The 24,774-nt window shown below is 34.0% G+C and overlaps 1 protein-coding gene across 3 annotated transcripts in view; it reads right to left on the bottom strand.

Annotated features, from left to right (window-relative positions):
- The window catches only part of BMP2K (BMP2 inducible kinase), a 143,703-nt gene that overhangs the window by 58,584 nt on the left and 60,345 nt on the right, over positions 1–24,774 (bottom strand). For all 3 annotated transcript variants that reach the window (XM_019025578.4, XM_055385136.2, XM_063705354.1), the window contains exons 4-7: positions 15,567–15,709; positions 13,040–13,161; positions 10,853–10,934; positions 7,070–7,202 (exon numbers count right to left, since the gene is read on the bottom strand). In XM_019025578.4, the coding sequence (XP_018881123.4) occupies positions 7,070–7,202; positions 10,853–10,934; positions 13,040–13,161; positions 15,567–15,709 (480 nt within the window). The remainder of the gene's footprint in view (positions 1–7,069; positions 7,203–10,852; positions 10,935–13,039; positions 13,162–15,566; positions 15,710–24,774) is intronic.

The following is a 24,774-nucleotide window of genomic DNA, read 5'->3' as shown; positions in this document are numbered from 1 at the left end:
TTTATTTGACTTTTAAAATCTAATTTCAACAATAGCTAATTATACATATTTAGTCCTATAAAGAACTTGAAGTGGCACACAAAACTAAGATTTTTTTAAATATATAAGAAAATTAAAACTAATGGAAAAATAATGGCTTGGGGGTTGAGATGGACAGGATAATGAGGTCAGTTACAAACTACATATGATTTGGTCTTAAATGCAGGCCCAAAATTTGCTCTCCATTTTTTAGCTGTCAATATAAACAGGGCAACATGATCCATTACATGAATCACAGTGTATCTAATACAAAAACAAATCAGGTGCTAAGGAAAAACACTATTCGTGACACTGAAAGCTAGAGAGCAAATTCTCCGTTGAGTCTTTCTAAAGATAGCTCACACAAAGTGAACAACATCCTTAAGGAATAGCAGTGAGTGACACAGGGTCATGTTTTAAACACGCTATCAGTATGGACTAGTGGCCTAAATGCCATGCAGTAAAAGAAAGGGGTATGGTTTAAGAATGTACTTCTTTTGCGGCCTGGTTTAATCCAAGAAAAACTTTTTAAGTATTCAGAGAGGAATTAAATGATAGTTCAGGCATTCCTTGTTTTTCTTGTTTTGTTTTCTTTCATACATAGCAGTTGAGAAGCACTGAGGGAGAAAAAAATAAATTTGAGATTTTGTGTCCTAACCTATATGGGTATAGGTATTTCTGTATCTCAAGTTAAGCACAGCATATCCTCTAATGATTAGGTAGCTAGGTTGCAGGTAGAATTGATATTATCTTATAAGCAAACACAAGGACCTCCAATTCCCCTGGGTCATGTTTTCATGTGGGAATATATCTGCTGGAGCCAGTTTAGTCTAACTGTACTGATTCCATTTATGTGACATAAAATCAACTCAAAAGGTCAGAACTACTATTTATTTTAATAAAGAAGAACAGAAAATATTAGAGTACATTAATATGGTAAATGTAAGCAATATTTCATGAAATGTGATTCAGTTTACGTGTGTGTATTCTGTGTGTGGTGTGTATACCAGGTCATAACTAAAATGTATTTTTTATTAATATATTGAATCACAGTTACAAAAAGTTTGAACTCACTGTGCTAGTGTAGTGCCACGATCTCTATCTACTACTATAACTCATTCTCCCCAATGGGAAAGACAGTGATTTGTCAAATTGTTAAACTAGAAAAAAGAATGAAGCACCTCCATCCCTCAATCTCTGATGATCTTTCTTTCAGAACAGGTTATTTTAACAACATACATGTTCTCTGCTAAACCATATTTTGTAAGTAACCTGTCTCTGTGGAAGAAGTCTAAGGTTTTCCAGCATTGCCTATGACTGGATGTTAATAAATTTGAGGGTTGGGAACAGAGGAACAGGCTCCTTCGGCTTTATATCTAAATTTCATTCTGCAATCTGCTTTACCACTACTAAAAAGTTGACAGTTTTATCTGATGAGCTCCAGTGGACCATCTCTGACTTGGTTCTAAATTCAAAGTATGAAAAGATGAATAATCATACCTAAAACCCACAGGTAGAACTTGGCTACATTTTTATCTCCGAATATTTCTAAATTGAATATTATCAGCAATTTAAAAAAAAGGAAAAAAAATCAATAAGGCATCTTTAAGCATTTAAGTTAAATAATATAATTTACTGAACTCTTCAAGAGAATGGGTTGCAAAATGTACCACTGGATTACTGAAGGATGTAATCTAGAGTGCAGAGGTATCACATTTAATACAGCTAAACACTGATTCAAGAAGGACAATTTCAGCCAGGCATGGTGACTCTTGCCTGTAATCCCAGCTACTTAGGAGGCTGGGGTGAGAGGATGGCTTGGGCTTAGGAGTTCAAGACTGCAGTGAGCTATGATCTCACCACTGCAATCCAGCATAGGCAACAGAAAGACCCTGTCTCTTTAAAAAAAAAAAAGAAAGAAAGAATTTGACCCTTCAATTTTTATAGCTTTTCTAAAGCCATTTTCTCCTGCAAATAATTAAACCTCGAGTTCAGTGTTTTATTAATTGCTACTTCATGACAATAAAACCATATCATCTATTAACAAAATACGCTTTTGGGGAAAAGAAATGGATTAAGGAATCTATGTGTCCAGTTCACCTAAAAGTAGTATTATGTGATCAGGTTTAAAAACAAAACAAAAAAGGCAGAGAAGCTAGAATACGCCCTTGTTTACTCAACTTAAAATGATCACCTGAATCATCACAAGACCATTACCACTGAATCTGATTCTACTATAAATATAAAATCAACTTTTTAAAACTTAGCCACGAAGAAATAATATTTCTCTGCTCACTCAATAGTGTAAATCTTTCTATTGACACAAATACTACTAACACAACCTAAGAACACAAAATAGAGCTTCAGCACTGAAGGTAGTATAAGACTAAACTACAACAATATTTCCTATTGATGTACACACTGGTCTGAGGCAATTGATTTAATTATGCCTATACCAATATTGCATAGAAAAGCACAAAATCCCTGCACATTCCAACAAAAATAGAAGCTAAAGGAGCTGCTTGTTGCAGCAGCCAAGTTATACCATGGTTTAGTCAAGGACCTAAGCCAAAAATTAAAGTAGTTACCATTCAAGTCACACAAAACGAAGGATCCATGCCTGGGCCTAGATAAAGTTAAGCCACCATCTCTAATCTAACAGTTCAACAAATTTAAAAAGAAACTACTTTGGATAGAAGTCTCAAAACAATTTTCCTGCTTAAAATTTGTTTGGTTTTGCCTCCATAAAGACACATTTTTCTCTCCCACAAACTTCAAGTTATTACCCTTAATTTCCCTGAAATGAGAAACATCCACTCCAATTTTCCAACCATAAATATTTCATGCATCAACATTATTTCTATCTGTTAACCTACAGACATTGTTATAGAAACTTACATGTTACTCTATATGTCCTACATACCTTAGTATACGGGTGCTGAAATGAAACTAAATTTAATAGCTGATAATATGTTCAATCATAACTAAAACATTAAGTGGCACTAAATAATGCCAGGATAATATATTTGGAATAGTCCTGGTGACTACCCCGAAAAGTTACTGATCAGAGCCCTCTCTATACAAGTAGAAACCCAGAGCCAGTGACTGAAAAGCTCCAAGGAAACCGTATCTTCATCTTTCATTTCAAAGGTACTTTTAAGTAGCTATTTTTTTTTTCAAAAATAATATAGGAGAAGAGAGTGGGTGAGGTTATAGAGGAAACAAGATTGGCCATGCGTTGATAACCAGTGAGGTTGGGTGAGGTATTTTCATGAGGTACATGAAAATTTATTGCACTGCTCTGTCTGTATTTGTAGAGATTATTAAATTTCCATAACAAATTTAAATGTAGTAAAAACAAGCAAGCAAATTCCTGGTTTCCCACAATATGGGTATTGAAATAAATTTAACCCTAATCGAACCAGTCACAGTGGCTCACGCGTGTAGTACCAGTTACTCAGGAGGATCAGCTGAGCCCAGAAGGTTGAGACCAGCCTGGGCAACATAGCTAGATCCTGTCAATAAATACATGGCCGGGCGCAGTGCCTCATGCCTATAGTCCCAGCACTTTGGGAGGCCGAGGCAGGCAGATCACTGAGGTCAGAAGTTCAAGACCAGCCTGACCAACATGGTGAAACCCCATCTCTACTAAAAATACAAAAATTAGCCAGGCATGGTGGCATAGGCCTGTAGTCCCAGCTACTCAGGAGGCTGTGGCAGGAGAATCTCTTGAAACTGGGAGGCAGAAGTTGTAGTGAGCCAAGATCACACCATTGCTCTCCAGCCTGGACAACAGAGTGACACATGGTCTTAAAAAATAAATAAATAATAATAATAATAAATTTAGCCCCAATAGATGAGCTCTTAAGAGCAAAGATAAAGAAACCATAAAGCAATAGGTGAGAAGACCCTAAAGTTTAAAAAAAAAAAAAAAAAAAAAGCTTTTACCTGGTGTTCATCACTACCTTACTGCACAAAATAAGGAGGTAAGAAAAATAATCTTAGTAGTTATATTTAACAGTATATTCTGGAATATATGATAATTTATGGTAAGCCTTTGGTAGATCCACCATTAACCCATAAAACCAAATTCCACTTCAAAGCATCCAAAGACATTTCTGCAGGGAAAGTATGCTCTAGTAAGTGTCTGACAGCATGTCCTGCCCCTATCCAGAAAATCAGAAATTAAGTTAGATGAAGAATTGTAATATTGATATCGAGTAGTTGTAGTGCTAGTTTTTATAGTAATAATGACTATAGTATTAAAGGCTATCTCTTACTAAAAAGCACTTTTCAGCTTTCATTTAATTCTCACAATAACCCTAAGAGGTGGGTACTTTTTAAATGCCCCTTTTAGAAATGGGAAGACTGAGATAAATGGAGGTGCTCAATGTTCCATACCAAACAGGGACAGAGCAGATGCAATCCAAGGCTGTTTGGCTCTAGAAGTCTTGCTCTTAATCTCTGCAATGTACTTCTTTAATCACCTTACAACACAGGAGCCAAAAGACAACTGAGGCAGCCAGCTTTCAGTACATTCTTCATAACTATTCAGTAATCCTGTTAGTTATGCTTCCCATTCTCCTCTAAATGGTTCTCTAAGTTCTTTTCAACTCCTGGATCTGGAAAGTACTTCTTTCCTCATCCCCCATGTCGGCCCCATTACTTGTCTATTGGGAGAGTTAACAAAAGCTAAGAAAAGTTCTAAATATTTGACTCCACTACTTTTAAGAAGAAAAGTCTCCAGGAAAGAAGGAAGAAATTAATAGGTTTATGAAGAGTAAATAATGGTAACTACCCTTGACCTAAATTAGTAATAAGAAAAGTATATTCAAATTCTTAGGTAACCACAAACCATACAGTTTTAACAAAGATTTGTTATGGCTATTTCATTTTCAAAATTTCTGTGTGTTATAAAATGGATGCAAATGGAACTAATACTAAAACGATGTGTATCTTCTTATGCTTTATTTTATGTTAATATATGGAAACAACTACATTGCATGAATACTCAATTGACAAAAGTTTCACATTCAAAAACTATGAGCCAAGCTAGGAATTCCTGATTTTTCTGAATGTAGGATTTATTTAAAAGTAATATAAATCACTAATTACATATTATAAACACAGAGACACTGAAATAAAATGGCAAAAGACACAAAAGGCCACATTTGAAAAATATAAAGAATAAAATGGCAGGCCAAACATGGCGGTTCATGTCTGTAATCCCAACACTTTGGGAGACTGTGGTGGCAGGACTGCTCAAGGCCAGGAGTTTGAGACCAGCCTGGGCATACAGCAAAACCCAATCTCTACAAAAATTTAAAAATTAGCCCAGCATGGTGGCACATGCCCATAGTTCCAGCTACTCAGGAGGCTGAGGTGGGAGGATCACTTGAGGCCAGGAGTTTGTATAGTAAGCTATGATCACACCACTGTACTCCAGCAGGTCCTGGGCCACAGAATGAGACCTTGTCTCTTGAAGAAGACAAAGAAAAAGAAAAAAATTGCAAAGAATCTAAATGTTTTCTAAAACACATTACATTATAGGTAAGTAAGTTATGGTTTTAAAATCTGTACTTTATTAAGCTTTTACTACTCAATACAATACTTTAAAAGTCCATAAAGCCCTCTGACAGGAGGTAAAATACTAGGAATATTGTAATTTCAGATTGACTTGAATGCTTTTATGTTTTTTCAACCTTTTGTTATTTTTGCCTAGCTCTCAGAAATAAGTTCAAAGACATAATACACGATCAAATTTATACTAGCAATGATAAAAACTAAAATTAGCACATTTACTGACAGTAAGGGAAGCATAAAATACACTGTAATGCATCGATTAACTAGAGCCTAATTAGATCTAAAATTATCAGTAGTATTTTTTTCCATCTTACATTACAAACACACATAACCCCACCCCACTCCCACATTACATACACACAGAGAAAAAAAGAAAAACCTAACCACAAGAAAATAAGATCCTACTACTGTAAGCAAATTAAATCACAAGTCAGACTAGATTTCTTCTATGCTCCCTTTTTTCTTTTGGTCATTTTTGACCTTTTTTGGAATTTTTGCCCTTTTCTTTATGATTTACACAAGCTTCATAAATTATAAAACTTAGACATTTGTCAAATGAGTAACAAATATTTCTAATTTATGAGTTTGGGTTCATGAGTCTGGGGGAACTTTTAATGGTTTAAAGTTATATGGCAATGGATTAATCTTTTTTTAATAATAGTTCCTGGGATTAAATGTCTAGCTTATAAATTCCACATTCTACTCTTATAAATAATTTCACACTTATTTTCTTCAAGTACGTTTGTTTTATTTTTATATTTAAATCTTTGATTTATCTGCAATTTTAGCATAAAGAATGAAATAGAGATCCAGCCTTATTTTTTGCCCACAAACGGCAGAGAAAGTTGAACTGCCATCTTCATCATACAAACCTCAGAATATTTCTATTTCTCTCTTTTCTATTCCAGTGAGCTGGAGGCTACAACAAGGGGTACTTGAATGCAGAAAACAAAGCAGAAATGCTAGATACAACACACTTAATGCTAGACACACTCCATGTTAAAAGGAGCTGTTTAAATATTGTAGCTTCCTAATTTATTTTAATAGCTGATGGTCCTCCCCACTCCTCAAATCTTTTTAATAAATTTTACCTTGTAGATATATAAAAAGTTAAATTACAGTACCTACCAAAATGGAAGAAAAAAATCTCAAAGGAGGTTGGAAGAAAAATTAAAGTATTCTTTTGAAATCGAGGGCCTCTCGAAGACTAGCCCTTCTGACATTATCCCTTGGTGTGTGCTACTAAATCTTACCCAGGGGCTTAAAAACATCTATATTAATCAATAATTAGGTTGCTTTCACTCTTATGTAAGTTTTTAAACACTTTTTTAAATGTTTTTTTTCTTTACTATAGTTTCACAAAATTTTCATATATGAAATTAAGACTAGATTTAAGTAAAGGAACGTAAATAGTAGGCCCTAAGTACAGTATCCTACAATATTTTCACACATTTTTCCAAATACTTACTTATTAAGCAATGTATGTTACGGGAGTAACGAGAATTGTCTGGGATGGTGAAGTTGCCATCACAGATAGCAACCTGACTCTCACCAAAAGGAAGAGTGAAGAAACAAAGTTTATAGAGTAGACATCCCAGTGCCTGTAAACCAAAGAAGCATAAATATCATTAGAGCTCAAGTTAGCAAGACACAAAAATAGCCAAAAACTCAATGTTACTTTAAAAAAGTCATGTTTCTATACTGCAGCAATCTTTTTACAAATTATTTCTTTAAAAAATTAATATATTTAATTTTTGAAAAGACATGTAACTATATCATTTCCATGATCTTCTATCACATCTGTGGCTAGTTGGCTGAATTAATGGTATCGTAAAAATTAGAAGTAGCTGGTTCTTTCTGGAAAAAAATTAAACTTTTATTTCTTCCACAAGGAAAATATATACTTAGTACATAACTAGCATATAACCAACAAAGTATAAGGCTTCTTCTTTAACAGCATTTTTAAGCATTCACTATAAAGCATGTTTAAAAGTCCTGGGATTCCAAATATGAATTAGCCAGCACAGTTAAACTTACCAGACAACCATCAGTAAATTCTTACTATTTACCAGGCACACCTCATTTTACACTATAAAAATTAAGTTCTGTGTTTCTAGATATAACCCTCCAACTTCTACTGCACATTATACTAATTGTATGTGTAACCTGGGTAATCTATATTAAAATTCAAAAGGGAAGGGCTCTGTCTGCTTAACCTGCATGGCTTCATAACCATCACAGCACTAATAAATCTACTTGCTGACAATGAGGGCAAAACACCCTAAAATACCAATTGCATCTATAAAAGTAGCACAGGAAATTTCTAGCTAAGGTGCTAACAGCTCAAATTTGAGAAGGATTTTTTTTTAAGTGATTTTTTGGCTCAAGAAATCATTACTTTTTCCCAAGAAGTGTCACCTACAGGCCTTAAGAGTGTAAGGGGTATTTCCAATTCTAACCAAATTGTATAAAATTGTCGAAGTTAGTATACACTTATATCAGCAATACCGAAACTTGGCCTTATTATCTAAAAATTACCAAGTCAGCTTTCCTTTGTTAAATTTTCTCCACATATCAACTTAGTAAACTCAGCTAACAAGTGCACTTATTTTTATAATTATTATGGAGCTTATAATAGACCTAAACACCCTTGGTGAGTTCAGCAACAGTAATTTACAAAAGATTGTTTTCAATATTGCAGCAATGGTCCAATGAAAACAGTTCAAAAGCTCTAAAAATTTCAAAATGTTAGTTCAAAAAAATTACTGGGTTATTACATGACAAAATTATAAATATCTGAAGTAGGGATAACAGGTTCCATATGGTTACAAAAGATTTATGATGCTTTTTTCTTTAAGGAAGATATTTTCAGCTCATATACATCAAATTGAACATAAGACTCCCTTAACAACACTTAAAAAAAAATGCTATTAATGGTATAATGTCCACATTAGACTACATCTTTCTTTGCACTGTCCAGATGATAGTCTAGGCAAAAGAAATCTCCATTTTAGCCAGTTTTATTTTGCCAATCAAACTTTAGGAATTTGTCTTGTGTTAGAGTAAATGTTGTAGGGTTCCCAGGTATCAATTTTAGCAATGCAAGTATACTTTAAAAATATATAAATCTAAATACTCTGCTTTGTAAAGTGTGAACACAATGAGGTACACTTATTTTTTCACATCAAAGGTATTTCCCTTTTTATCCATCTCAATGAGAATTGTACAAGAAACAGGAGGGAACCAGTGACTGAATTTTGAAGGCTGAGGATAACCATCTTCAATTTTCTTCATTAATAGGTAACATAAAGCATTTCTTTATGTTACCTATTAATGAATTTTCTAATACTTTATAAAATCAGCATCCTAAATCTCGGGATAAAAATAATAACCTAAAACAGAAACTTCCAAGCAAAAAATTATTTTTTAAAATAATTATTTTCTAAAATATGAAGTGCTAAATACTTCAATATCATACCTCAATATCATAACTCTCTGAATCAGTACTACATTGAAGCAGGATGAAAGATATAGTTCTTGGCCAATTTGAATTTAGTATTTTTTTCTGGATATTACTGAATTCACACCTAAAGTATTGTAGCAAACTTGTGTTTCACCTGAGCTAAGTAAGACAGCATAAAAATGGCATCACGGAAATTAAAATTCTCCCTCTTTCAAGTATATAAATACACTGTTCTCTAATTATGTTTCTTTCTTTTTCAAGTATCTATTTGTAAGCCCACAGCTTACAGTTTTTCCATCACAGAATCTCTACTCTGTAACTAATATATAAACAGTACAAATTTTAAAAGTATCATTGACAATTTAGTATGCTACCTCACTGGCATACTAAGTCTGAGGAAAAAATAAACCAGAAAAGGATCTCCTCCTTTTTGTTAAGATATTGGATAACAGTCATGTGCTTAGAAAATAATTTTTTTTCAGTAAACCTTCAATGGCTTCAAAATGAAAAGTATGATGCCTATTGTTTATCTGCTATTGAAATACTCTTTTCAAGTAACATGGAATTCAACAGCAGTCACAAAATTAGGCCAGAAAAGACCTCCATAATCACCTCTTCTAATACCTTGATTTTATAAATTAAAATCCAGTTTAATTTGCTTTCTACATTATAATAACCTTCATCTTTACTATAAGCCATTCAATGAGTCAAATGTTAATGCTGCAGAAAGCAAACTAAATTTGAGTTATGTAAGCTGGAGATCTATAAGTAGTACCAAATTAATAAACTTATTTTTAATTAAATTATACATGTGATTTTAAAAAATTCATCTACAAGAATTACTGTTTGGTGAATGTATATATGTTATATAGATGAAAAGATATTAAAGACTTTTTTTAATTACCTTACAAAAGAATATTTGTCTCTCAAGACTTTGGTACCCCAACCCTAAAAGGGAGGAGGCCAGGAAAGGAAAATCAAGGAGATATTCATTTGGTTTCACACATTATGCCTGACAATTTTCTGTACATTACGTTTTCAAAACAAAATAAATCTGACCTTTTCTATAAACCCTAGAACTATTTCCAAAGAATTTTATTCCTCCATTCCTAATATGGTCACTTGTGATAGATATGGCTAAGTAACTGCTGAATTTAAATGAATTAACACTTAAAATACTCTCTTCCTAGTTTATTAAATACAATCACAAACATATTTATAAAATAAGTTCTAAAGAGATGTCTATATTCTAACAAAGTTCAACTATAAAGAAATATGGTCTATCTCAGTAATTATATCCAGATATATACAGGCTAAATGATAAAGACCCTCAATATACAGAAGCTAGTCAATGGTATGTTTATACTGTAATTAGAAAAACATTTACTCATATCAATTTCCATTAAAAAGACCCTAAAATACTCCAGAAAATTATTGTGTAATTACTTAAGAGTTATGTCCAGCTTTTCCATATTTTGATCAACCAAAATTCCACTCAAAAAAAATGTTAACACTCATATATAACCTAAATCCTCAAAAAATACTGTAGTTAAAAAGTTACATTATATGGAAGTTTTTTATTTGCTTTTTGATACATAAGCTTTCCATCTCAGGATTGAGAAGATAAAATGTTCTAGTACTTTTCTTCTCCCAAGTAAGAAGCTCTACTGTACACCACTCTCTTCTACTTATTAGGAAATGCCTTTTGGGGAGCAGAGAAAAAAATAATAAACTGAACTCAGATTTTTTAATTTGGTTAGAGCAAGTTCCAGCCTTTCTTGGCCTTACCCAGATATCAGCCTTGGTGGTGATGGGTTTCCCTCCATAAAGGTTGATCATTTCAGGGGCTCTGTATGACAGAGTTGTATACCTGGCAGTAAATGAGTGAAATGGAGTGGAGATATATATATATATACATAAAAAGACAGATAATACATTGTTTCTACATAAAACACTACAAAAAAAGTCTTTTAGGTTCAATAACATTATATAGAATAATATTATTTTTAAAAACTCATTAAAAACCCGTCAAGATTAAACAATACAAAGCATCTATATACATTTTTATTCAATAAATACAACAGTATTTCTAATAATCTAAAAGCTTAATTGTCTTTATTATAAAAATCTGAAATAATGACAATATATTGGAAACAGTTTTCCTTGAATTTCTTATGTGAAATAACACAATTTGGCTATTATAGTCTCCTTATCAAAATATTTTAGTCTATTAACTTAAAAGTAAAACTTCCACCCTCTCAAAAACTTAATTTATATATTTACTAAGGAAATTGTTTTTATGGACTCTAACGTACTTCCTTGACACAGTAGTAAATCTCTTTTGAGTTTGTTTTTATAATTATTTTAAAAGTAATCTGGTTGCTACAATCTAACTGCACTCATTAAGTATATTTCTAATACTGACTGCCATAATAAGCTATTTGGAATCAAAAGGTGTTATAAATAAATATTTACCAATAGAAAACCCCCATATTTATTATGAACAGAACATTTTAATGAAGTAGTGCTCAAATCTCATGTCACAAATGCTCAGAATACGAATGGACATCCTATATCACAGCATAATTTAAGATTTGGATTACATCATTTTATTTTGCAACAAGTATCTTAAAAGTCAACATTCTACTATCTTACTTTTTCCAAACACTCTGACTGGTGAGAGAGTCTGAATACTACTACTGTGGAGGAATGACCTAAGAAGCCAGAAATATAAAGTTCACCAAAACAGGATTTTTATTCACTATACCCCCACCCCAGCATCAAAAGTGTTGGCCCTTAATAAATACTTGTCAACTCAATGAATGGTAAGTCCATTAATTGAGCACAAAGGACAAAACCCCTCATGAACTTTTGTTCATCGCTAATAAAACATTCAATTGAACCTTATACTTCAAAAGGCAACAGCAAGAAATAAAATGTCCAGCAGGTCAGGGATGCTTGGACAGAATCCTATACAGCAGCCACTAAACATCACAATCCAATAAATTTTTAAAATTATATACATGTATTCTCCAATAAGCCAATTCAACACTTTATTATTCTTGTATTCTTCAGGACTTTATATATTTACTAACATGTTTGTTTTTATTAAATCTAACATAATCATCATAGGCTAAGTTTCCTGAGTAGTAGTATGTAGCATAGAAATCTACAGTATTATACAAATGGGCCAGAGTAAAATCAGCTCTATTTGAACTATTTCAAAATATTGCAGTTCAAATGATGGCTCTGACATAGTATTAGGCAATAGAGAATTTGTGAGGAAGTGATGAAAGGCAACTCAGAAAAGGTTAACTATTTAGAAAGTCCTATTCTGAGAGATCTTCCTGCATTCTGTATCACTTTATTAAGATAACCGAAAATTTACAAATAGTTCCATTTTCTAAAAGTAGAAAGCAGAAAAGTCAGCGAAAGATTCTGACAGGTACTTTAGCAACCACAGAAAGCACCGGATTAAGAGAACATAAAGTAGATATGACATATTTCCATTCCAGAGCTTTCCAGTATATCATTACAAAGTAACAGTGATGATGCAGTCTTAACACTTTCATTTTCTACACAGTTTTCAATGCATAAAAAGTCAATCCTTTTAATATTAAATAAGAAGTAAAAGCTTAAATGTTTTCAAATAATTTAACTTTTTCTTAACAAGGACAAATCCTCAGTATCAGTAAAAACAAAGATGTTTAACTGAATTCAATAATCATTTCAAACTCCCTTTAACAATTTCATTAATTACTACAGCTTATTTAACAAATTTTACAAATCTGTTTACAATGTAGACTAAAAACTACTGAGCTAGATCAGACATGAATTAATCAACATCTATGGCACAGAAATATTTCAAAGAAATCTATAAATGAAATACCTAAAATTTGTATTAGCAGTGCTGGCCAGAGACTCAAGTTAACTTAAAATTACCATGACAAAAGTGCAATAAAGACAAATACTTACTTTTTAATTTCTTCTTCTACTACATTAACTCCATCTTTTTGAGGATTAAGAAATTTATTAGTGGCACTGCCAAAGTCACATAGTACATAGTTCCCACCATCATTCAACAAAATATTTTCTACCTTAAGAAAAGAAAATCAATAATCAGTAGTATTTTCAAAGTGAAAATTAAGTTTTTACAATCATTGTAAAAAATGGTTATTTGTACATACAAAGCTTATTTTTACACAATAAACACCAAAGGGTATATATGCCATATACAAAAATAAGTATACATGTGCCATATATATACATATATGTGCACAGTGCACACACACACATATATAGACATAAGATACCCAAATTATGAGGAAGGTCAAATGAATGGGAGCAAAAATATACTATGTCTACTGCTTCTCTTACTAAGAACAGAGAAATGCTTCTTCCACCCCAGGTTGATTTGTACAGGGGCAAAGAAACCCTAAATCCTATCTAAAACTGTTTTTATAAAAGAGAAGAACTAGTACCTGGCAGAGTCCAGCTTCTCTCTTTTACTATACTTCCACTTTTCTCCTTTTCTGACACTTAAGCTTCTCTATAGATAATAATAGAAACTACTGGAATTCCATCTTTGATTTCTAGTACCATTTTTATTTAAAATACTACACTGAAAAAATACAAATTTGACTTAATTTGGAGATCAGGGTTGTAGTAATTAAAATAAATTATTATAGTCAGTTTCTTGAACAGTAAAATATGGGTTCAGAGCCCAATCTCCTACTAACTAGCATATGGACCCTTGGACAATCTGCTTAACCATTCATGTGCATTAGTTTCCTTATGTAAAATGGGGACAATTAGAATATGAATCTGCCATATGGAACTGTTGTGAACATTAAATGAGTTAAAATATGTAAAGTGCTTAGAACAGTCTGGAATATGGTTAAGTACCTAATAAATTACTATTACATGTTTTTTCCATAATGTCTTTTATTTTTATGATAGTCTTAGATAAGTAATTCATTTATTTCCATTTTATCGAAATACTGTTTCATTATAACTTTTCTTCTATATTTTACTTTAGTATACTTTTTTAAAAATTTGTACAAAATAAAGATTCAGAAAGAAATCTACTTAGAACATATATTTTTGCATAAGTTTACACATAAAAAGCACTAAGCATATAAAATATGGACAATACAAAATTATGCAGTTAAATGTCTTCTGAATTTAAAGAAGAGTCAGCTGAAGATATCAACTTTGCATGCAAAAAAATTAATGAACTATAATAGCACAAAAAGTGGTATCAAATTATTAGGGGAAATGGAAAAGCTGCATATTCAAAACAACTAACATGAACTACACTGGTTATCCAAATTAAGGCGAGATGCCTGCAGTTAAGCATTTCAATGCTGCCTTATCTCCTACCATCATAGGTTTTCTAGATGATGCTTTCATGATTAACAGCCTATACTTTTAGTGACATTTTCTCTTTTATCTTACAAGCATTTTATAATAAACTTTCATAAAATTCTGTATAATCAGTCAGAACTGGGATTTAATCATTCAATATTTATTAAGACTCTGCTATGTATCAGGCACTATTTTAATTGCTTAAACACATCACTAAACATGGGGAAAAAAAAAAAAAAAAGTCCTGGCCCTCATGGAGCTTACATTCTAGAGGGAGAGGGCAGGAAATAAATAATAGGCATAGTACATAAGCAAATTATACAGTATCACAGGAAGTAATATGGACTAATAAAAGGTACAGCAGGTTAGGCTGTAGTGATGGGACTCACTGAGAAGGTGAACCTGAGCAGACCTGAAGGAGTGGAAAGGGTAGTCAGAGGAACACCTAGGCATAAAGCAATTCAGGAAGAGTGATTTTTGTAATCTCAGTGTTCTTGTGGGCATGAAAGAGGACACCTGCAGTTATAAATTATATCTCTATCAATACAATGCCAGACTATTCAATATTCTTTGGGGACTTTTTTCAATGTAACAAGTGGGTACCAATATAAGAGGTCAAGAGTCCACAGAAGATGAAGTGACCTTCAAGATAACTACCACCAAATTATAGAAAATAATAGAAAACTGTACTAAATTATAAAGAAATAGAAAAAGAGACCCACTTATGGTCTCCTCCAGTATCTCTTGAGAACACCTTGATGCTTAATAAGGATTACAGGAAATAGGAGAAATGCTGGCTGAACTGAGAGACAATAGTGTGGAGAGACATTTAACATATGTCAATGAAAATCACATTTGTGTTCAAATGAAACCTTTTAAAGAAGCCTACTATAGAAAACAGGGATGCAGGGTAGAAGGTACAAAATCTGCCTCCACAGCCATGCTAGAAATCCTCAAAGTCAAGTAAAGCACAATTTCAAATCTACAGTCATTCTTTACATGACCTCAGGAAATGTAGAAGGCGAGAGAGAGACCAACCTCAAAGCCAGTTTTTATACTGATTTAGATGAAAATACTCCAAGAACATTTTAACTCCAATTTATTACTTAATCCATAGGAATTCTAAAGTTCTTACCTTCAGATCCCGGTGAATTATTGGAGTCTTACACTGATGCAACCTTGCAACAGCTTCACAGGTATCACAGAATATCTGTAACACTTCTGGTTCTGTAAAACCTGTCTGTAGCTTCTTATTCATTTGATTCACTACCTGTCCAGCTAACCAAAAAAGTAATTTTGAGAGGACATATTTTTAATAAATAAAGTCTATCACAAGCAAATTAAGAAATGTCTTTATGGCTTCAAGTAATGGGAAATTGGCTTTTTCATAATTCTCATGTAAGGATGCTTATTACATCATACTGTATTAATTCAATGACACACATTTTTTCACATTTTACATCTCAAGAGATCATCTTAAAATAGATAAATGTCTTACTAATGCTATTGCCCACTTTTCTTTAACACGTCTGAGATCAAAGTATATCTTATAATACTGGTTTTAAGAAACAGCTATTTAACACCATACTATTTATGGGCTAAACAGTGGTGAACAAAAATAAGGTTTCTGTTATCACAGAATTTACAGTCTAAAGGTAGAAGCAATCACACAAATAGATATATTGTAATAATTATATATCACAATAATATGAAAGAACTTATATGAGAAACCTAAATTTAAACTGTGAAGGAAGATGAGGAAGACAGGGTACCAGATCAGGTCTAAGGAAGTGATATTTGAGATTGAAGGATAATTAGGAATCAACCAGGCAGAGACTCCGGAGAACAATATACTAGCGATAGTGAGTACTATGTACAAATGCCATCAATTTAGAAAAGAATTGATGACTTTGAATAACTCAAAGAAAGCCAGTATGACTTTCTTTACAACTTAAAGAAAGCTGATATGCTCTAGGAAGCAGAGGAGATGATAAGGTGAGAAGAGACTGGCAAGGCAGACAGGGATCAGCCATACTTTAAATTCTATCTCAAGAGCCAAAGAAACTTCCTCATCTGACTTTCAAAAAAATCTCATCTAGGGTTAGGGGAATCAAAAGAGTCAAAATGGGCTAAGAGGTAAATTCTATCCAGATAACAGATAATGGACCAAAATAATTGACTAAAATCAAATTGCCACACAGATACCATTAAGCCCTGAGAAGGTTATATATTACAGTATAGAAATTGATAGTCTAATGATTCTTATTAATAATTAATAATAATTAATTATTAATAATTAATTATTAATAATTAATTGATAAGAATTAATTGATAAGAATTAATTGATAATAATTAATAATTATATTAATATTATATTATATTAATTGTATTATTGTATTAATTATATTAATATTAATAATAATTAATAATTTGTTAATAAACAAAACGTTAATCATCATATTTTAAGAATGCAAGTAAATATGTGATTCGCACAGAAATCAGTCTAATAAAAATTGAGTTTGGGAATTCAAAAAAACAAAGCACTCATTAACTTGCAACTTTCCTTTAACAAGGTTAGATAAATGAACATATGCTATTTTACAATCTATGAGAAGGTACATATAAACTTGTTCATTTTATTATTACTGTCTAAGCAATCTTGTCTTTTCTGAGAATATTTTTCTCATAGAATTTTAAAGCAAAAAGAACATTAATTTTACCTATGAATCCCCAACTTTCAGAAAACTCAGGTGTAACTTGTTCAGATTACCTCACAAGACTGGGGCACCTGACCATGCAGCAACTTCCACCACTCCCTCATTTGGCAGACTCCCTGTCTTTTAATTAAACCCAGGCTTCTCTAGTTTAATTAAACAGAATAAAAAAATGCTTTCTTGGTGTACATTCACATCCTTGAAATATCATATCATAGCTAAAGAAATCATAACCTTGAACTCAATCCACCTCTTCCAAACTTTTAATGTTAAAATAAGCAGAATAAATTTTAAACAAACTTTAACTCCCTTTCTTCTGTCCAGAGACCTTTGAAGTAGAAATCCTCAATCACAAAAAACAAGTCCCTAGAGAAAACTAAAAACTATATTTGGGCTGAATTTCAAATGAAATAAATAAAATTTCATTACTCAAAACTCAGAGTTTTCTAAAAAATAAAGCTTAAAAGAAGGTATTCTAATTAAAAAAAAAGGTAAAAAGTCAGATATGGAAATCAAACATTATATACTACTGAAGGTCTTTTAAAATGAGATACCCCACCTTGAAACGTGGGTTGCAACTTAGCTCACACCTGACCAATCAGGTAGTGAAGAGAGCTCACTAAAATGCTAATTAGGCAAAAACAGGAGGTAAAGAAACAGTCAATCATCTATCGCCTGAGAGCACAGCGGGAGGGACAATGATCAGGATATAAACCCAGGCATTTGAGCCAGCAATGGCTACCCTCTTTGGGTCCCTCCGGGAGCTCTGTTTTCACTCTATTAAATCTTGCAACTGCAAAAAAATAAATAAATAAAAATAAAATAAAATGAGATGCCTACAACTCTCAACTCTTTCCATATTTTCCAAAGAGGTATCATTAACCCAAAACAAAAGCTTTTTACACTCTGCCAAATTTCATCACTAACATTAAAAAGCAACATTTTTCTTTTCTTTTTTTTATTTTTTATTTTTTTTTTATTATACTTTAAGTTTTAGGGTACATGTGCACATTGTGCAGGTTAGTTACATATGTATACATGTGCCATGCTGGTGCGCTGCACCCACTAACTCGTCATCTAGCATTAGGTATATCTCCCAATGCTATCCCTCCCCCCTCCCCCCACCCCACCACAGTCCCCAGAGTGTGATATTCCCCTTCCTGTGTCCATGTGATCTCACTGTTCAATTCCCACCTATGAGTGAGAATATGCGGTGTTTGGTTTTTTGTTCTTGAGATAGTTTACTGAGAATGATGATTTCCAATTTCATCCATGTCCCTACAAAGGACATGAACTCATCGTTTTTTATGGCTGCATAGTATTCCATGGTGTATATGTGCCACATTTTCTTAATCCAGTTTATCATTGTTGGACATTTGGGTTGGTTCCAAGTCTTTGCTATTGTGAATAATGCCGCAATAAACATATGTGTGCATGTGTCTTTATAGCAGCATGATTTATAGTCCTTTGGGTATATAGCCAGTAATGGGATGGCTGGGTCAAATGGTATTTCCAGTTCTAGATCCCTGAGGAATCGCCACACTGACTTCCACAATGGTTGAACTAGTTTACAGTCCCACCAACAGTGTAAAAGTGTTCCTATTTCTCCACATCCTCTCCAGCACCTGTTGTTTCCTGACAAGCAATGGGGAAAGGATTCCCTATTTAATCAATGGTGCTGGGAAAACTGGCTAGCCATATGTAGAAAGCTGAAACTGGATCCCTTCCTTACACCTTATACAAAAATCAATTCAAGATGGATTAAAGATTTAAACGTTAGACCTAAAACCATAAAAACCCTAGAAGAAAACCTAGGCATTACCATTCAGGACATAGGCATGGGCAAGGACTTCATGTCCAAAACACCAAAAGCAATGGCAACAAAAGACAAAATTGACAAATGGGATCTAATTAAACTAAAGAGCTTCTGCACAGCAAAAGAAACTACCATCAGAGTGAACAGGCAACCTACAAAATGGGAGAAAATTTTCGCAACTTACTCATCTGACAAAGGGCTAATATCCAGAATCTACAATGAACTCAAACAAATTTACAAGAAAAAAACAAACAACCCCATCAAAAAGTGGGCGAAGGACATGAAAAAGCAACATTTTTCTAACCTCTTAAAAAGGTGTTCAACAACCTATCTGAGTACACATATTACCACTTAGTTTAAAAAAAACCAAAAATACAACCTATTACTCCATTTAAATTTTTGATAATATGACTGTTTTATTTTTACAACTGTGATGGTTAATACTGAGTGTCAACTTGATTGGATTGAAGGATGCAAAGTACTGATTCTGGGTGTGTCTTTGAGGGTGTTCCCAAAGGAGATTAACATTTGAGTCAGCGGGCCGGGAAAGGCAGACCCACCCTTAATCTGGGTGGGCACAATCTAATCAGCTGCCAGCACAGCCAGAATAAAAAGCAGGCAGAAGAACAGGAAAAGACTAGACTGGCTTAGCCTCCCAGCTTACATCTTTCTCCCATGCTGGATGCTTCCTGCCCTTGAACATCTCTCCAGCTGCTTCAGTTTTTGCAGTCGGACTGGCTTCCTTGCTCCTCAGCTTACAGATGGCATATTGTGAGACCTTGTGATTTCATGAGGTAATACTTTATATACATATAAAGCTCCCCTTTATATGTATATCTATCCTATTAGTTCTGTCCCTCTAGAAAACTCTGACTAATACAACAAGATTTTTCAATTTTATCTGTAGTAGATTGCATTATTGGCCCTAAATTTTCAAACTTCACTTTTTACATGCACTTTGTCATGTAACTCTGCAGTCTGTCCCAATAAATGAGGCAGATAAATTTCCTGCTCTTTGATTTCGGCTCAGTCATGTGATTTTCTTTGGCCAACAGAAACAGGTAAAAGCGTCAGTGTCCTAGTCCCAAGACTAGGCCTTAAGAGGCCTCATATGCTTCTACATGCCTTCTTATGTTTCTATCATCCACATGAGAAAAACATCCTCAGGACAGCTTGCTAGTGCCAGAAAGAGGATGACGGACACGTGAAGCAGAGCTACTCCAACTAATCCCAGCTAACCACTGCCATGTGAGAAAGCCCTGCCAAAATCTGCAGTGCCACCCAACCAAGCTAAGTTGAAAGCAGCTGGCCCATGGATACACAGGTGATAATAAACGAAAGTTATTTTATGCTATTGAGTTTTGGAATTTTTTTTAATTAAGCAAATACTAACAGATATATAATCCATGGAAACATATGTAGAATACTTCCTAAAAACATACATTAAAAATTCATAAATTTTCATAATTTACTCACAAATTATTCATAAAATAATATAAATGTGCTCAAAATACCAATACTGATTTCTGGAAGTCTGAGACCTAAAGTACATAATTTCTCTTTAAATCTATGTATCAAAATATTAGCAAATAAAGCAGTACCAAACCACGAATTTACCAAGACAAAAGATGATTACACTTGACAGAAGATAATGGTAAACATTGAATACCTAAAACCACGTAAGGGGATATGAGCTATATAACATATTGTTTTACTCTCTGTACAGTTTTATCCCTACATAATAAAAATCAATGTCCCTGAACTGTATACATTATATAGGTTCCCTTACTAAAATACCTTAATTGTTAAACAATTTTATGTAATGCAATTAGCTGTTACAGAGGAAGTGAGTGGAGAGTATTTAGTCCTCTATTCTCTGCCCTTCCAAATCTCTCCCCCACCATGGAAGAAAAAGGAACTTATCTAATTGATTCATCTGAGAAAAGAGATCGTGCATACTCCATTGAGAAAATTGAGCATACTCCATTCAGGCCTTCTGGATTTCTTCTATTAAGAAATAATTGCCCACTTAGAGGGTGCAACTGATCTGTAATACATGTAGTAACCTTAGCAGGTAAAACATCCAAAGAAAACTTCAAACAAAAAAAGAGAAAGCATGGTTTGTCCGTGTCCCCACCCAAAGCTCATCATGAAATCCCACATGTTGTGAGAGGGACCCATCGGGAGGTAGCTGAAACATGGGGGCAAGTCTTTCCTGTGCTGTTCTCGTGATGGTGAATAAGTCTCACGACATCTGATGGTTTTAAAAAGGGACGTAAAAGGGACATTCCCCTGCACAAACCCTCTCTGTCTGCTGCCATCCACATAAGATGTGACTTGCTCCTCCTTGCCTTCCACCATGATTGTGAGGCTTCCCCAGCCACATGGAACTGTAAGTCCAATCAAACCTCTTTCTTTTGTAAATTGCCCTGTCTTGAGTATGTCTTTATCAGCAGCGTGAAAATGGACTAATACAGCAAGGAAAAGAAAAAAATTTAAAACTAACATTAGCTGGCCACACTGGTTCTGCCCTTAATCCCAACACTTTGGGAGGCTGAGGTGGGAGGACTGCTTGAGGCCAGGAGTTCCAGACCACCCTGGGCTACAAAGTGAGACCCTGTTTCTACAAAAAATTAAAAATTAAGAAATTGGCCAGGCATGGCCATGTGCACCTCTAATCCCAGCTACTCAAGAGGCTGAGGCAGAAGGATCACTTGAGTCCTGAAGTTTGACTTTGGACTCCAGTGTGGAAGACAGAGTGAGACCTTGTCTCAAAAACAAAGAAAGAAGGGTCAGGGGTGGAAAGAAAGAAAAATGGATACACTGAAATTAATATCCACAGACAACAAAAGATTTGCAGCTAAAACAAGAACTAGGTGTATTTCCCTCCCCAATATCTCTGCATGGTAACAAGGTGTACTTTAGCAAAGAACACTGAGAGAACACGAAAGAGTCAAGCTGGGAGTGGTAGCTCACACCTATAATACCAGCATTCTAGGAGGCCGAGGCAGGTGGATCACTTGAAGTCAGGAGCTCAAGACCAGCCTGGCCAACATGGCAAAACCCCATCTCTACTAAAATTACAAAAATTAGTCAGGTGTGGTGGTGCACACCTGTAATCCCAGCTACTCAAGAGGCTAAGGCATGAATGAGAATTACTTGAACCCACAAGGCAGAGGTTGCAGTAAGCTAAGATGGCACTATGCACCCTCTAGCTTAGGTGACAGAGCAAGACTACGTCTCAAAAAAAAAGAAAAGAAAAGAAAAGAAAGAGTCCTTGGAAATTAAAAATAATATAATAGAAATACAAAATTCTATAGAAGAGCTAAAAGATAGAGGAATGCTTCCAACAATAAAAGAATAAAGAAAAGGAAAATAAGAAAAGAATATCAGAGGATTATCAATCTAGAAAGCTCAGAACATTTGAAAGAAAATGAGAAGTCCAGTAAGAGAGAACAGAAAATGGAAGACAAAAACGCCACAAAAAGCATACCAAAAATGACACACAGTAAGGCACGTATATCTTGAAATTTCAATACGTTGTAGATAAAGGAAAGATTCAAACTAAAAGTGTCCATGGAGAAAAGATGTCACATAGAAAAATTAAGCAATCACAATAACATCAATTTGTCAACAACACTAAGAAAAAAGTGGAATGATGTCCTCAAAATTCTAGATCAAAATTATTTCCAACCTATAATGTTTTAGCCAGCCAAAGTAACAATCAATGTGGGCACTGAATAAAAATATGTTTATATATGCAAGGTTTCAAAAATTCTTCTCCAAAAAATCCAGTCAGAAAGTTACTGAAAAACAAAGTCTTCCAAATTAGGGAGTGAAAACAAAGGTGTGGCATAAGTAGCAGGGAATCCAAGACAGAAGGGAGGCAAAGGGAATTTCCAGAAGGACAGCTAACTGCTGTTCAAAATTAAGCAGGATGATCGAAGTCTCCCCAAGGGGTGTTTTTAAAGGAAGAAAAAAATGAAATCAAAACAAATATTAAAATGTCTAAACATACTGCATAATTATTTTTACTTTTTTTTTTTTTTTTTTTTGAGACGGAGTCTCGCTCTGTTGCCCAGGCTGGAGTGCAGTGGAGCAATCTTGGCTTACTGCAACCTCCACCTCCCGGGTTCACGCCATTCTCCTGCCTCAGCCTCCTGAGTAGCTGGGACTACAGGCATCCGCCACTACGCCCAGCTAATTTTTTGTATTTTTAGTAGAGAAGGGGTTTCACTATGTTGGTCAGGCTGGTCTCGAACTCCTGACCTCTTGATCCGCCCGCCTCGGCCTCCCAAGGTGCTGGGATTATAGGTGTGAGCCACTGCGCCCAGCCAATTATTTTTACTTCTATTGGAAAATGCAGGACTAAAATATTAATATACATGAAGAAAATTAGGCAAATGAAAAACGAGATAATTACTAATTCCAGGAAAAAAAAAAGGATAAGAAAATACAACTACAGACACCATTAAATGGGAAAATAAACACTGATTTGGTCCAAAACCTGAGAATATCTATACTAGAAGTAAAATTCCTATCTTTTCTTACAGACAATATCTAAAACATCAAAAGTAGCATTAGAAAACTTTCTTTCAATAGCCTCTTCATGCACAGAATTATATACTTCCCTTGATTTTCTAAGTCCTTTCTCTTTTGTACCCTTAAGAAATCAGTAAAATTACTGATTCTCTTTTATATAATGCAGTGTGGAAATATGGAAGTAAATATAAGAAACATCTCAAATATTTTAAAGGGACTACCTCTGAGAAGAGGGATGAGGCAGGAGGGTACTGATTCAGCCACAGCTTAAGATATTTGACTTTTTTTTTTTTTTTTTTTTGACACGGAGTCTCGCTATGTGCCCAGGCTGGAGTGCAGTGGCACGATCTCAGCTCATTGCAAGCTCCACCTCCCGGGTTCATGCCATTCTCCTGCCTCAGCCTCCCGAGGAGCTGGGACTACAGACACCTGCCACCACGCTCGGCTAACTTTTTTTTTGTATTTTTAGTAGAGACAGGGTTTCACCGTGTTAGCCAGGATGGTCTTGATCTCCTGACCTCGTGATCAACCAGCCTCTGCCTTCCAAAGTGCTGAGATTACAGGCGTGAGCCACCGCACCCGGCCAACTATTTGACTTTTTAAACCATATATACAAATTACTTTGATAAAAATTTTAAATTTCATATACCACAGAGCTTGATGATTTGAATACCAGATAACTATTTCTAAAAAATTTTTTAAACAAAACAATGCATTCCTCAAAAAACAGATATGATCATTCTTCTACTTTAAAATAAAATTTGCCCCTAAAACTTGAAGGTCATTTGATTCCCCTTTTAAGATGTCTTCTAAGTGACAATTAAATTTATCCAAGGTTATGATTATGCTTGATTCAAGTATCTTTTAAAAGTTACAAGTAGTCAAGGGCTACGAGTAAACTCTAAGAATTAGCACTATAAATGCTAGAATTCAGGAAAATGGGGTAGAAAAAAATCAGCATCTTCTCCTAAAAGAGATCACAGTACAGTACTTTATAGTAGAGAAGATATAAAGAAAAATCAAGAAACATCTGGTTGTTAAATATTGTGTATGGAAATAAGTTACAAATACATCACGGTAGGTTTTGTAACATTGATTCACTTCATTTCCCCCATCCTTCCCTCCTTAAAATACTGCAGTAAACAAGATCATATTTTCTCCAACATCACCATCATCCCCCTCTTTTTCCGCAACCTTCAGGAAACTGTAAGAGTTTCTGGGATAGTAATTAACAATCATTACTGTCTGAAGAGAATGTAAATGTAAACCAG

The sequence above is a fragment of the Gorilla gorilla genome, chromosome 3 (genome assembly GCF_029281585.2).
Source record: "Gorilla gorilla gorilla isolate KB3781 chromosome 3, NHGRI_mGorGor1-v2.1_pri, whole genome shotgun sequence".
Classification (NCBI taxonomy): Eukaryota; Metazoa; Chordata; class Mammalia; order Primates; family Hominidae; genus Gorilla; species Gorilla gorilla.
Note: the sequence above shows the minus strand (reverse complement) of the source record. Positions and strands in the feature narration are given on the sequence as shown.